At 38.4% G+C, this 14,064-nt stretch overlaps 1 protein-coding gene across 11 annotated transcripts in view; it reads left to right on the forward strand.

Annotated features, from left to right (window-relative positions):
• Positions 1-14,064, forward strand: part of Wdr47 (WD repeat domain 47) — a 60,868-nt gene that overhangs the window by 44,277 nt on the left and 2,527 nt on the right. For all 11 annotated transcript variants that reach the window (NM_001100702.1, XM_006233155.5, XM_063281931.1 and 8 more), the window contains exons 10-14: positions 2,010-2,167; positions 6,473-6,642; positions 7,389-7,559; positions 8,196-8,327; positions 12,622-12,840. In NM_001100702.1, coding sequence (NP_001094172.1) covers positions 2,010-2,167; positions 6,473-6,642; positions 7,389-7,559; positions 8,196-8,327; positions 12,622-12,840 — 850 coding nt within the window. The remainder of the gene's footprint in view (positions 1-2,009; positions 2,168-6,472; positions 6,643-7,388; positions 7,560-8,195; positions 8,328-12,621; positions 12,841-14,064) is intronic.

Consider the following 14,064-nt stretch of genomic DNA (forward strand, 5'->3'; position numbering starts at 1 on the left):
CACATATTTTTTTTTCTTTTTTTTTTTTTTTTTCCGGAGCTGGGGACCGAACCCAGGGCCTTGCGCTCGCTAGGCAAGCGCTCTACCACTGAGCTAAATCCCCAACCCCATGGCTACAGTTTTTAAAAAGTATTAATACATTGCAGTACAAATAAAACCAACTTATGTTACTTGTGCTATTAAGAAAACCCTCTTAGTGTTCAGAGGGTGTTTAATCAACCATCCATCCTTTTATCTTCCCCATACTGTTCATTTATGTGTCTCTTTCCTATACATGGATTTAGAACTCATATGAATAAGAATTCAATTAGGTAAGAAAAATACATATTAAACATATATTTCATAATATATATTGTGTATATATAATGTGTATATATAATGTGTATATATATATTATACATACATACATTGCTTCCCTAAGGAGGATCCATTGGTTGTTGGTATTCATAAAAGCTTGGGTAGTAAGAGGGAAAGTCCCTTCACTGGTCATTGTGAGTCTCCAGTTCTTAGGCTATGTCCAGAGCTGAAATGGTTTGCATTTTTGCGTACTTGACATTAATCTTCACCAAAGAAAAAGATTATGTTAAGGCTGTCAGTCATGCTGTCTGGAGGTGCCTGTTCCAAGTCCAGGCAGTCCTGCTCAAGGTAGCAGTGTTCTTCTAAAGGACGTCAAGCAGGAATTACTTCAACTCACTTCTCTGGGAGAATGTGTGGACAGAGGCTGACACTTTAAGTAAACAAATATTTTCAAATATTTTTATTGAAATCACTTTCATAATTTTAAAAGGCTATTCTACAATTTCACTGTGAAATACTGAAATAGTAATTGCCATAGGCTGTCTGATTTTAACTCTTTAAGTGTATCAAATTAATAATAGCCTTTTAAATTTCTTCTTTTCTTCCCAAGAGAGCAGTCTGACTGTGTTGCCGGCTCTCATCTAGAACTACTTCTCTTACCTCAGTTTCAACTAGCAGCCCATGAATTTCCTATTAGAACACAAATGAAGTTCTGTTGTATTTGTTAGAACTATATATATGAAAGTTAAAGAAAGTTTAATATGGGAATATACATTCTAATGTTATAGTTATTTTAATTTCAGTGTTTATTTATATGCATGGGTGTTTTGTTTTGCTTGCATATATATATGTGCACCATGTGTGTGCCAGGACGGAGCCCAATAGGGAAACTGGATTTATAAATGTGTGGCTGATTGGAATTGAATGGAGGTCCTCTGGGAGAGCAGCCAGTGCTCTTAACTGTTGCGCCATCTCTCTAGACCCCTTTTTTATTTTTTAAAAGATTTATTTGTTAGTATATTGAGTGTTTTGCATTCAGTACAATCTTATTTCTGTGAGCTACCATGTAGTTGCTGGAAATTGAACCTCTAGAAGTGCAGCCAATGTTCTTAACTGCTGGACCATTCTCCAGCCACCCACCCCGACCCCAAATCTTATTTCTATCACATTTATATATTTTATCTATAATGTTCCAGTTAAATGATGCACAGCAAAAATAGTAAGACACACACACACACACACACACACATTTTTTTTTCTTTCAAGGTAGTATTTCATGCTCTGTATGTATATAATCACATATATGTCTGGTATCTGAGGAGGTCAGACAGCATCAGTTCCCCCTGAGCTGGAATTATATGCATGATGTTGAACTTCTATGTGGATGAACTCAACCTAAGTCCTCTACAAGAGCAAAAATACTCTTAACTACTGAGCTATCTCTCCAGGCTCCATATTTTTTTTTGTTTGTTTTTTTAATTTATTTTTTGTTTTTTTTTCATATTTTGTTTTTATATGACTTTGATTTAGTAATGATTAGCAAAAATTAATAACATTATGGTTAATTTGGACTTGTCACTTAAAAGATTATTAGTAGCTACTATGAAATGATCAAACAGCTATACTATGGTAGAAATTAATTTAAAGTGGGATAAAGGTAACTCTAGCTTGTTTTTTCCATATATTGACTTTTATATTTGTTCTCTCCATAGGATGACAAGTCAAAGAAGCAGTTTGTTTGTATTAATACTCTAGAAGACACACAGGCTGTTAGAGCAGTGGCGTTTCACCCAAGTGGTAGTTTATATGCCGTTGGTTCAAATTCAAAAACTCTGAGAGTGTGTGCCTATCCAGAAAAATTGGACACAAGGTGAGAGCAGCTGTTTGCATTGTTCTGCGGCACTGTTGGACAGGTAGCTCTGTTGGCTGCTCTTCATAGTTGCCATTTACTAATGTTTCAGTTTTTCCTTTCTTCCTGTGAAGCTTCATGAATCAGTGCCTAGGAAAATATCCATCATTATTAATTTATCTATTTCCCCATAAAATATTTCTGAGTATGGCATTTTATATCAGAAAGCCTTCCTTATTTCCAAGACATATTTATATCTGCAGAGTTCTTAAAGTCCATCTAAATGATGCAAGACAAAAACTAGATTATGGCTCATTACAAATTGAGAAAATACACATTATTTTCTTTCGAGGCAGCATTTCACTTGTAGGATGGGGTTGGCCTTAGGTCCTAGGCTCTTCTGCCTCTTTCTCCTTTGCAGGTACATGCCACCGTACCGTGAACACATCTCCTGTAGTTTCTCCTTTGCAGGTACACGCCACCATACCATGAACACATCTCCTGTAGTTTCTGAAGAGTTTCAGTTAAATTATTACTATAATTTAACTGATATTGGGCATTTTAAACCTATAAAAATTAATAATTTTATTTGGTTAACTTAACAATCTTGTTTGGTTTTACTATCTTGTTCTAGCAAATTATAGGATTTGAAAACAAGATATATGTTTTAAAGCTGGTAAATGTGAAAACTGCATTACAGTACATAGCAACAGAACAAACCTCAACATGTCATGGAAATTATTTATATGTGCATTATTTATAGTTCAGTGCTGGTAGAGCATTTGCCTATGATGCATAAGACACTAGACTAGGTTCAGTCCCCAGCACGGCAAAAAATATATTTTTTGTTTTAGATATAACTCACAGGAATCTAGATAGGAACTTCATGATAAGGTACTGTTTTTGTGTTTTTGTTGTTTATTATTAAAATGTCTGCATTATAGGACTGGAGAGATGGCTCAGCAGTTAGAGCAAAGATTTCTCTTCCAGAGGACCAGGGTATGAATCCCAGTACCCGTGTGGCAGCTTATAACCTTCTGAGCTCCACCAGACACAGACATACATACAGTCAGAACACTCATACACATGAAATAAAAGTTAAAAAAAGAGCATTATAAAGATTACGAGTGGGTTGGAGACTTAGCTCAGTGGTAGAGCGCTTGCCTAGCAAGCGCAAGGTCCTGGGTTCGGTCCTCAGCTCTGAGGGGAAAACAAAAAAACAAGAACAAAAAACAAAACAAACAAACAAACAAAGATTATGAGTACTGGATGTGGTGGTGCACACCTTTAATTCCAGTACTGAGATGGCAGATATAGGTGGATTCTGTGTTTGAGGCCGGCCTGGTCTGTAAAGGGAGTTCAGGACAATGTTACACAGAGAAACCATGCTCAAAAAACCAAAAATTAAGCTGGAGAGATGGCTCAGTAGTTAAGAGCACAGACTACTCTTCCAGAGGTCCCGAGTTCAATTCCTAGCAGCCACATGGTGGTCACAACCATCTGTACTAAGGTCTGATGTCCTCTTCTGGCATGCAGGTGTACATGCAGATAAAATACTGATATACAGAAAATCAAATAAAAAAACCAAAAAATAAAAAAGATTATGAGCTATTTGGTAAATTTTTGTAGTTAGAAAAATAAAACTGTTTGTATTAATATTCTAGAAGACATAGGGGCTGTTAGAACAGTTGCTTTTTAGCCAAATGGTAGCTTATATACTGTTGGTTCAAATAAAACAAAAGTCTGAGAGTATGTGCCTATGTAGAAAAAAATTCGTTTTCATACCAAAAGAAAGATACCCAAGCAAATAACCTATATAAAGCTTTAAAAGTTTTAATTATTACAAGAACCATGCAGCATATTATTTTGTCTTTTTTAATGTACTACTTCGTTTGGGAATTTCATACATGTATATATGTATTTTGATCATATTCACTCCTCCCCCCCCCTTAATTCCTCCTGGGTCTCTCCCAAATATACATCCCACTCACCCCCAACTTTATACACTTTTTAAAAAAGTTAAATATACACTGAATCTAGTTGGTGTTTCCCATATACATGAGTATGAAGCCATCCACTGGTACACGGTTAACCTATTAGTATCCATCCCTAAGAGAACTGACTGTCGTCCCCGTCCCCCCCGTCCCCCCCCCCCCCCCCCCCCCCCCCCCCCCCGCTAACAGCAGTCAACTGACAATAGGTCCTCACCTTGCCGTGGGCTGTCTCAAGCCCCTGTCTGGTCCACTGCTGCACTTTTGACTGGCTTGGCCTTTGCAGGTCTAGTGTAGGTAACACAGCTGCTGTGAGTTCATGAGTGCAGTGGACATGCCATGTATAGACAACAGACAGCATTTCACAGCACTCCTCCCTTTCTGTCATGCTGTGCTGATGTAGCTGTCTTAATCATATTTGATTAGTTATGCATCTCTGTATTAACTGTTGCTGCTGCCAAAAAAGAAAAGCTTCTTTCACCAAAGTTGAGACTAGCACAGACCTGTAAGTATCAACATAAATATTTAGAGGACAGTTTGACAGTGTGACAGTTTAGCAAAACAGCAATAGTGGGTTACCCCCGAGGGCTATGTTCCCCTTATCTGGCTTTTTACTAGTGTAACAATACCAATTTTTAAAGTGCACTTTAAGGCTTATTATAACCCATAGATTAGAATTGATGGAGTTGGGGGTTAGGGATTTAGCTCAGTGGTAGAGCGCTTGCAAGGCCCTGGGTTTGGTCCCCAGCTCCGAAAAAAAATAAAGAAAAAAAAAAAGAATTGATGGAGTTTTCATTATATATATGTATGTATGTGTGTATGTATGTGTGTGTGTGTGTATATATATATGTGTATGTATGTGTGTATATGTATGTATGTGTGTATGTATGTGTATATATATGTATGTATGTGTGTATATATGTATGTATTATGTGTATATATATGTATGTATGTATGTGTGTGTATGTGTGTATATATATGTATGTGTGTATATGTATGTATGTGTGTATATATATGTATGTATGTATGTATGTGTATATATTTTTTTACTTTTGTCCCGCTAAAGCATTTAAAGAGTTAGTTAATAGGCTGTAGAGATAGTTCAGTAGTTGAGAACACTTGTCACTCTTGCAGAAGACCAGTGTTCATTTTCTGGTACTCACATCAAGTGATTCACAACCATCTGTTAACTGCATGCAGTTCCAGGGATTCTAATATCCTGTTCTTGCTTCCAAGGTCACCTCAATGCACATAACCATACATACATGCAGACATACACATATACACATAATAAAAATGAAAAACTAGGAAAAGGAATAATGAGACCCTGTTAATTCAGTGTTAAATTTCTTGTTGCTCTTTTTATTAGTAAGTAGATTTATTTGTTTATATTTAAGTGTATGAGTGTTCTTACATGTTTTTAAGTACAAGATGCAGTATGCACAGAGGTCAGAAGAAGGTGTCAGATCCTGGAGTACAGACAGTTTTTAGCAGTCATATGGGTACTGGGAGCTGAACACAGGTCCTCCACATGAGCAGTAAATACTTCTAACCATTGAACCATCTCTCCAGCTCTGTATTACTAAGTAGAAATGCGTTAAAACGAGACAGCAGAATTTTAGATCAGGGTTTTGTTTGAAGCTGGCCTTGACCGTGGGATCCATGGCAAGCACTTTCATATCTCTATGTACGTTTCCCTGCAGCTCTCTCTGACTTTCACCTTCTTGGAAACAAACCTTCCTGTCTATTAGAGCTCAGAACTTCACACTTCATCATAACTACTTACATGTAGCATTCATGACATCACCAGCTAGACTGTTAAATCCTTGAAAGAGGCCTTGTCTTTTTAATTCTTATCCACGTCTCACCTTTTCTTAAACCCAGACACATTGTTTGTAATTGTTAATAAATATTTATTTCACTTTCCTAGTTTCTGCCCCCCAGAAAATAAGATAAATGGAGATTTAAAAAATAAACCATATGTCCTATTTATTATGTGATCTGAAATGGAAGATTCATATAATAGTTATAGTTTTACTGATTTGGTTTGATTTATAGTATTTTCTTTTATGCTTTTGGAAATCTAATCATTTGCTGTCAGTTAGGTATGTGGTGCCCACATTTAACATCTGCATTCTGGAGGCTGAGACCAGAGATTACTGAGTTCAGAGGTAGGCTTTGTAGGATGTATCTTAAGAAGCCAAGGAATCCAGCCTCTCCTCAAATAAAGCCTGTTGCTGGATATTCTTTTTCCTCCTTCCTTTACAGTAATTTCATGTTAACTCATCTTCAAAAGCAGGAAACTGAAATATTTTTATGTACTTTTCTTTTCCAGTGCACATGACGGTCCTAAGCAGCCAGTGGTACGATTTAAAAGAAACAAACATCATAAAGGGTCTATTTATTGTGTGGCTTGGAGCCCGTGTGGACAGTTACTAGCAACAGGATCAAACGACAAATATGTGAAAGTGCTGCCCTTCAATGCAGAGACTTGTAATGCAACAGGTAGGGCCCGGCACAGCAGTGGCTGACATGCCAGTGTGCATGTATGCTTGCCCTGTCTTTCTGCTGTCACTAATGAAATCCGAGAACATTGTCTTAAAGAATTTATTTTTCGTTCTGATTACTCTGTTCCAGTGAGGCATCATTCTTTTAAAATAATCTTAAGGTAGTCAAGTAGTATGTGAATTTTAGAAAAACATAAGGTAAAAATAATTTTTAAGGACTAGGGATAGGGCTGACTGATAGATCACATGCATAGTGTGCATAAACATGTGAGTAGGCATGCATAGACACATACACGCATGTAAGAGAGACAGAGAGATTGAGGGAGAGAGAGACTGAGAGAGTCTTTTAAATTTAACTACCATAATTGAATTAATGGATATTTCTATAGTGTACCTTTCCTTTTTTGTTTGAAATGAAAGACAGGGAGGCAATGAATTTTTTTGTAGTTCTGTTTTAAGGGCAGTAATAACTGAATCAGTATTTTAATGTCTTGAAGTTTTATGTTCAGTAAGTGAGTTGATTATGTCAATTCCTTAATATAAATCATACTTTACAATTTTTTAAATTAAGTATGTTAGCATACAAGACAGTGGGCTTCATTATGGTATTTCCTACATACTTGTCAAAATGCTGTGATCTAACCCTGTGTGCTCTCCTTGGCAGTGCTTAGGCAGTTCAGCGTCCTCTTCACACACAGAGTTGAGCAGCATTGTTTTTGCTTTTAATTCTTACTGCTGTTTCAGGACCAGACCTGGAATTTAGCATGCATGATGGGACAATTCGAGATCTGGCCTTTATGGAAGGCCCAGAAAGTGGTGGAGCTATTTTAATAAGTGCTGGAGCAGGAGATTGCAACATTTATACAACAGACTGTCAGAGAGGACAGGGTCTTCATGCTTTGAGTGGACACACTGGTATGTGATGATCAGTCTTCCTTTTCTCAATTTGTGCTGGGTGCTGTTTTATTAGTGGCATAGGTCTCTTCGTAATGGATCTTTTTGAGGCAGATTTTTATTTAAAAAACTTGCATTGTGAGTGTTAGATATCAGAGTAATATTAATGGCATTATGACCCATTTATTCACCACAGGACTCCTTTACTCCAACTTCACAGCCATTATATGATGTAGGAAGTTTTATCCCTGTTTGTATTTGAAGAAAGGGAGGCACAGGGGTGAATCTGGTAAATGACAGGTCAGAAATGACTCTAGATCACTTCGTCCAAGCCCTAACCTCACAGAATCGCTGCTTGTAGTCTCTTCATGAAAGAGTTGCCATTGTTTTAAGTGACAAATCTTTGTCTGTACCACTTACTGTATCTTGAAATACAGAAAGAACTTAGTCTTCTAGTAGAGTCACCAAAGAAGGACTAAATTTGTTCAGAGTGGTTTTGATTAATTTAGAAAATTCCTAAATCTATTTTATAGTATATGCAATCTCTGTGATATGGCATATTTGGTTAACCAGCGATGAGAACTTACTTTTGCACATCTGTGGAAAGACCTCTCCCACACCGATGACTGACTGCATGTTACTACTGGTCTTTTTTAGGGCATATTTTAGCACTTTATACCTGGAGTGGATGGATGATTGCATCTGGTTCCCAGGATAAGACTGTTAGATTCTGGGATCTTCGTGTACCAAGCTGTGTTCGTGTGGTTGGCACAACATTTCACGGAACTGGTAAGTTTTCCGTGGATTCGAATGAAATTCTGTGAGACAGGAACTTTATAAAGACTCTAGTGTCTGCTTCCCTGCCCCCATCTTCATGTTCAAAAGCAGTAGACTAGGAATGTAGCTTGCTGATAGGCTGCTGGGCCAGTTTATAGGAAGCCCTGAGTTTAATTACAAGTGCTGAACCTGGTCAGCCTGGGCTACAAGAGAAAAGGGCTTTAAAGAAAAGAAAATGATGGTGGGATGGGCATTAGAGGGAAGACCGACTTTGAATTTTATTGCTTAGATTCAGTTCTTTTAGAATTCTTTCATATGTTACCATATTTGTAAACTGATATTAGATTAACTATTGTGTTCCAAATTGGCAATTTTAATGTATATCCATTTGTTTATTATAAGTGACATATATGAGTGTATACACCCCTACACTGTATATGTGGAAGTCAGAAGACAACTTGTGGGAGTCCGTTCTCCTCATGTGGGCTCTGGGGATTAGCCAAGTCCAAACATGGATGCAATCTCCTTAACTTTGGAGCCATCCCCTGCCCAGGTCTAGATACTTAACATTTTTTTTTTTTTTTCGGAGCTGGGGACCGAACCCAGGGCCTTGCGCTTCCTAGGTAAGCGCTCTACCACTGAGCTAAATCCCCAGCCCCGATACTTAACATTTTTAATGACCTTCTTTATTTATGTGAGACATATGTTCACTTGAAGGCCAATAGCTAACTTCTGGAGTTCCTCTGTCTTTACAGTCTGTATCATGAGGATTGACCCTAGGTCATTAGCGTGGCAGCAAGTGCTGTTTGGCACTTTTTTGGACCGTCTTATTGGCCTAGGACTCCAGATCTTTAAACTTATTTTTAAAGATTTATTTTCATTTTATGTACATGGGTGCTTTGCCTGCCTTTTGTCTGTGCACATGTGCATGCATTGTCTGTAGAGATAATCAATCCCCTGGAACTGACGTTACAGTTACAGAAGGTTGTGAAGCCACCTTGTGGGTGCTGGGGAGCAAACCCTCATTTTCTGTAAGAGCATCAAGCGCTCTTAACCACTGAGCCACCTCTGCAGCCTCTTCAGACTCTGTTAATGAAATTCACGCTTCAGGCTTGAAGCTCCAGCTTTCCTTTAAAGCTCTGCTCTGCTGTTTCTAGTCCATTGTACCTCTGCTATCTAATGCTTTCTAACCTGAAGGCCAGGTCCTGGCCTCTAGCCCTTTCTTCTTAAAAACCTCATTACTTCCTGAAGAACATTCACGTGCAGCTCCTTTCGATGGACCAGCTATGTTTTTTATGTAAAAGTATGCTTATCTAGTGTGGGGTCAGGGGGCTGTTTTGGTTAAATGGAGTATTCTGTAGATATCTATTAAGTCCATTTACTGTATGGGATAGTTTAACTCTAATATTCTTTTTGGGTTCTCATTTGGATGATGAAATGAGTAAGGTACTGAAGTCACCCACTATTATTGCATCAAAACTTAATCCAAATCTAAAAAAAAATACTGGTATTTGTGTGAAATTTTGGTGTATATCTTCTGGTGGATTGTTCCCTTTTTAAATATGTAGAGGCCTTCCTTATTTCTCTTCACCTTCCAACACCTGATGCTAGTGACCTGATGCTAGTGAACATCTGCTTGCCAGGTCCCACCTCCTAAATATGTCATAGCCTCCCCTGAGTCCCTTCCTACACTGGGGGAAAAGTATTCAAAACATGAAGCTCTAGGGGTAATTGCAGGTTCCAGCCTGACCTGGCATTACACACCCTTAGTCTTAGTTCAAACATTTTCCCCTTTTGTAACATTCCAAGATTTTCCATGAATTTATTTGCTTCTGTCATCCGAGGTGCTCTTCCTCTTGTCTCCTCTTTACCCGGCTTTTCTTATCTCTAGGTTTTAGTTCAACATTTCCTCACCACCGTGGTAAGAAGCCTTTGACTGCCCTAATTCTGAACTCATCACTGTGTTCTATCACAGAACTGTTACTATCTGTTTAAAGTAATGTTTATTCTTATTAATTGTTTGCCTCTTATAATACATACTTAGTGATCATACCTGTTTCATGTTTCAGAGTAGATGAACCACCCTCTGTAAGTGCCTGGCTCAAGGGACAACTGAATTAATAATCAGCTTTAAGAAATGAAGTGAATTTCTCTTGGCACAATAATTTTTGTTTAAACTCAACTTTTTGTAGTTTTCCTATGTGTTAGCTCTTCTCATTTTCTCTTTGTTTTGTGCAATTTTATATATGTAGTATATGTATGTTCACATGTGTGTGCAGGTGCACTTGCACTGTGTATGCATGTGGAGTCCAAAGGTCAGTTAGATCAGGAGACTTCATCTATTTCTTGCCACCTTATGACTGTGATTTGTTTGAGGCTCTCTCACTGACTCTGGAGTTTGCCATGTCTGCCAGCCTGGCCTGCCAGGGAGCCTGCCTTTATCATCAGCTCCAGATGTGCATGCCTGACCTCAAATTCCCATGGGCACCAGGGATCTGAACTCAGGTCTTTCACTTTCCCACTAAGTCATAGCCTCAGTCCTCAGCTTCTCTAATAAAAAATAGTAGTAAATTAATTACATTTACTTTGTGTGTGTGTGTGTGTGTGTGTGTGTGTGTGTGTGTGTGTGTGTTTGTATGAGGGTGGGTGCTGAATGTGTTATGATCTTCTCCTGGAGCTCAGAGGACAAGTTTAGAGAGCCAGTTCTCTCCTGCCACCATGTGGGTTTCAGGAATCAAACTCAGGTCATTTGGCTTCATAGCAAGTACTTCTACCTGCTGTGCTTTGCTGGGACCAACTTTTCTGATTTTGATCATTTATTTACTACAATGGCTCATTCTGCTAATTTTTTTCCTTATGCAGCTGAGATCAGGCATTCAAGTGAATTGTTAAAAGACTGGACACTAGTCTGGGAGAGTTGTTTTATTTGACTTCTAATACTCATTTGTACTTTTTAAAGACCTAGTCAAGCAGCAATCTTGTAATATTGTTTATCCTTTATTTTTTTATTCAGCCCTGATTCCCTCATTATTTGCCTTGTCTTCCTTTTATAATGATCTATTTGAATTATTCATGCATTTTGCTTAGATTAATCTTGTATCATGCAGTTGTCTTGCTTAGACACTTGCAGAGATGCATCCCCATTTCCAACCCTGTGGCTTGCAGCACAAAGTACTCCGCAGTCTGGCCCCGGCCTGCCTGGCCTGTCTCAGCTCCAATGCTGTCTTCCTTTACTACTCAAGCCTCTCAGCTCTTACATGGTTTTCTTTTAAATGTTTTCTTATCTAACTCTTCCAGCCCATAATGTTTTCTTTTTTCTTGCCAAAGTTTCAAGAAAAGATCATCTTAGTTTACATAGATGTGTTTACATCTGGGAGTCCATGATACCATTATTTATACTATTTTTCAAGATTTAATTCATATCCCTTTTTTCCTGTGTAATTTCCAGAGACTACTTGAACTTCTAGGGTATTGAGCACAACTCTTCACTCTCATTTTTATGATTGATCTTTTTTTTTTTTAAAGATTTATTTATTACTTCATGTGAGTACACTGTTGCTCTCTTCACACACATCAGAAGAGGGCATTGCCAGATCCTGTTACAGATGGTTATGAGCCACCATGTGGTTGCTGAGAATTGAACTCAGGACCTCTGGAAGAGGAGTCATGATTGATCTTCTTTAAGAAGAAAAGTCAAATCTTTATTTAACAAGAAAAACTAAATGCTAAGTAATAAAATTTTCTTAGTTACAGTTGCGTTTTGGCATGTCCACAAAGTATTGTTAGCGTTCTTTTTAACCGCGATCTTTTCTGTTTGCTTGGGGATATGATTGTTCCCATTGAGAATACATGGTAAAGTTGGGGCCATATCCTTCAGATCCAGAGCTTAATTTCTGTTCTTAGTAATCTTGGGCTGCCTTAGGATGTTTCCTATATTGTTGCTTTAAAGTACACCTCGTTTGTGATTTTTCTTGTTCTCTCTGCTTGATACTCTAAGCTGAGCATAGGGGAGTTTTTATGACTTGCCCTAGTAGTGAATGCACTGAGGGAGAAGAGGTTTTTCTAGCACTGTTTCACAATGTTATACTGGCGGTTCTTCAATGCACAGGAAATAGTGTTTCATTTCTTCCAGAACTCACTCCCCCCCCCCTTTTGAAAAAGACAGTGGTTAGTTTTGATCTTTCCTTATAAGAGAAATATAACAGTATCAGTGACCTATGTCAGTCATTAGTGTGTGGTCCAGTGAACGTGAATAGCTACATTGTGGCGTAAGTATTAATTTCCTGTGTTCATCTCCCCACTATAGGCAGTGCAGTGGCATCTGTGGCTGTGGATCCCAGTGGCCGTCTCTTAGCTACAGGTCAGGAGGACTCCAGTTGCATGCTGTATGACATAAGAGGAGGCAGAATGGTCCAGAGTTACCACCCTCACTCCAGTGACGTTCGCTCTGTTCGGTTCTCTCCTGGAGCTCACTATTTGCTGACGGGCTCTTATGACATGAAGATAAAGGTGACAGACCTGCAAGGTGATGGAGACCGGCTGGCTCCTTTGCTTTAATTTCCTATTTTATGTGGGGTCTTGTTTTCTAGTCTGATATGATTGACTACCATTTTTAAGTTTTAATTCTATAGTTGTTTAAGTATATAGAGTGAAATTTTATTTAATAAAATACATTTTATTAATTTGATTTACTACAGTAACTTATTGTGTGTTAAAAAGTGATGGGTTTATATATACTTTAGCATCTTAAAATAATATTGTACAATTTGCATAGTTAGTCCTTCAATGTCTAGTTTTATCCTTAAACATTCGTTAGCTAAGTGTTTTTTAAATAGTAACTGGGAACAGATGAATTAACTCCTGTCTTTTTTTTTTTTTTTTTGGAGCTGAGGACCTAGGCAAGCGCTCTACCACTGAGCTAAATCCCCAACCCCTTAACTCCTGTCTTAATGGAGCTTACATTTTAGAGGCCAGTGAAAAATAAACTAACAATTGATGTCATTTTAGGTATTCCAGTGTGATTATAAATTAGCTGCTAGGAAATAGTGACTGTAGTTGGGATGGCTGTTTCAGATGGGATGGTAAGTGTAGTTCTCTGCAGGGATGTCATTTGCACAGAGACCTGACTGAGGAGGAACAAGCTTTACCAAGACCCTCAGTGAAGAGCATAACTGATATAGAGTGCTGAGGCAGGGCAGACCTGGAATGACATGACACTGCAGGAAGTTGAAGTGTTGGAACTTCAACCCAGGAAAGAGATATAGTACCAAGGATGTGTTTGTGAACTCTGGAAGACCAGTCAGGAGCCAATTGGATGCAATCACACCAGGGTCTTTATTCAGGCTAGCTCAGACTTACCTCACCGTAGCTCTGCAAGATGGTTCTGGTGGAGGCAAGGTTTTATAGAAAGCAGCAAGCAAGCAAGGGGTGAGTGTTCCTAACCTGGCAAGCATCTAATTGGAGAGCTACTGTGGCGTTTAGCATAATTGGCTGGTGCTGGGAGCCAAACCAGAAACTTCTGATTTTTTTTCCTAAGAGGTAGTTGTTAGGCCGGGTCAGGTTTGTAACCTAGAGGTGTAGATTTGTGGGGGGAAATAATCTGGAGACATGCTAGATGCAGGTTTGTAGTGGAGAGATTAGCCTGAAAGGTAGGTCTTGTTGGGGTTAGCCTAGGAACAGGGCTAGAGTTTTGTTGGGGGTTAACTTAGAAACTAATGCTAGGTACCGGCCTTGAGTTGAAACTTAAGTC

Source organism: Rattus norvegicus, chromosome 2, assembly GCF_036323735.1.
Source record: "Rattus norvegicus strain BN/NHsdMcwi chromosome 2, GRCr8, whole genome shotgun sequence".
Classification (NCBI taxonomy): Eukaryota; Metazoa; Chordata; class Mammalia; order Rodentia; family Muridae; genus Rattus; species Rattus norvegicus.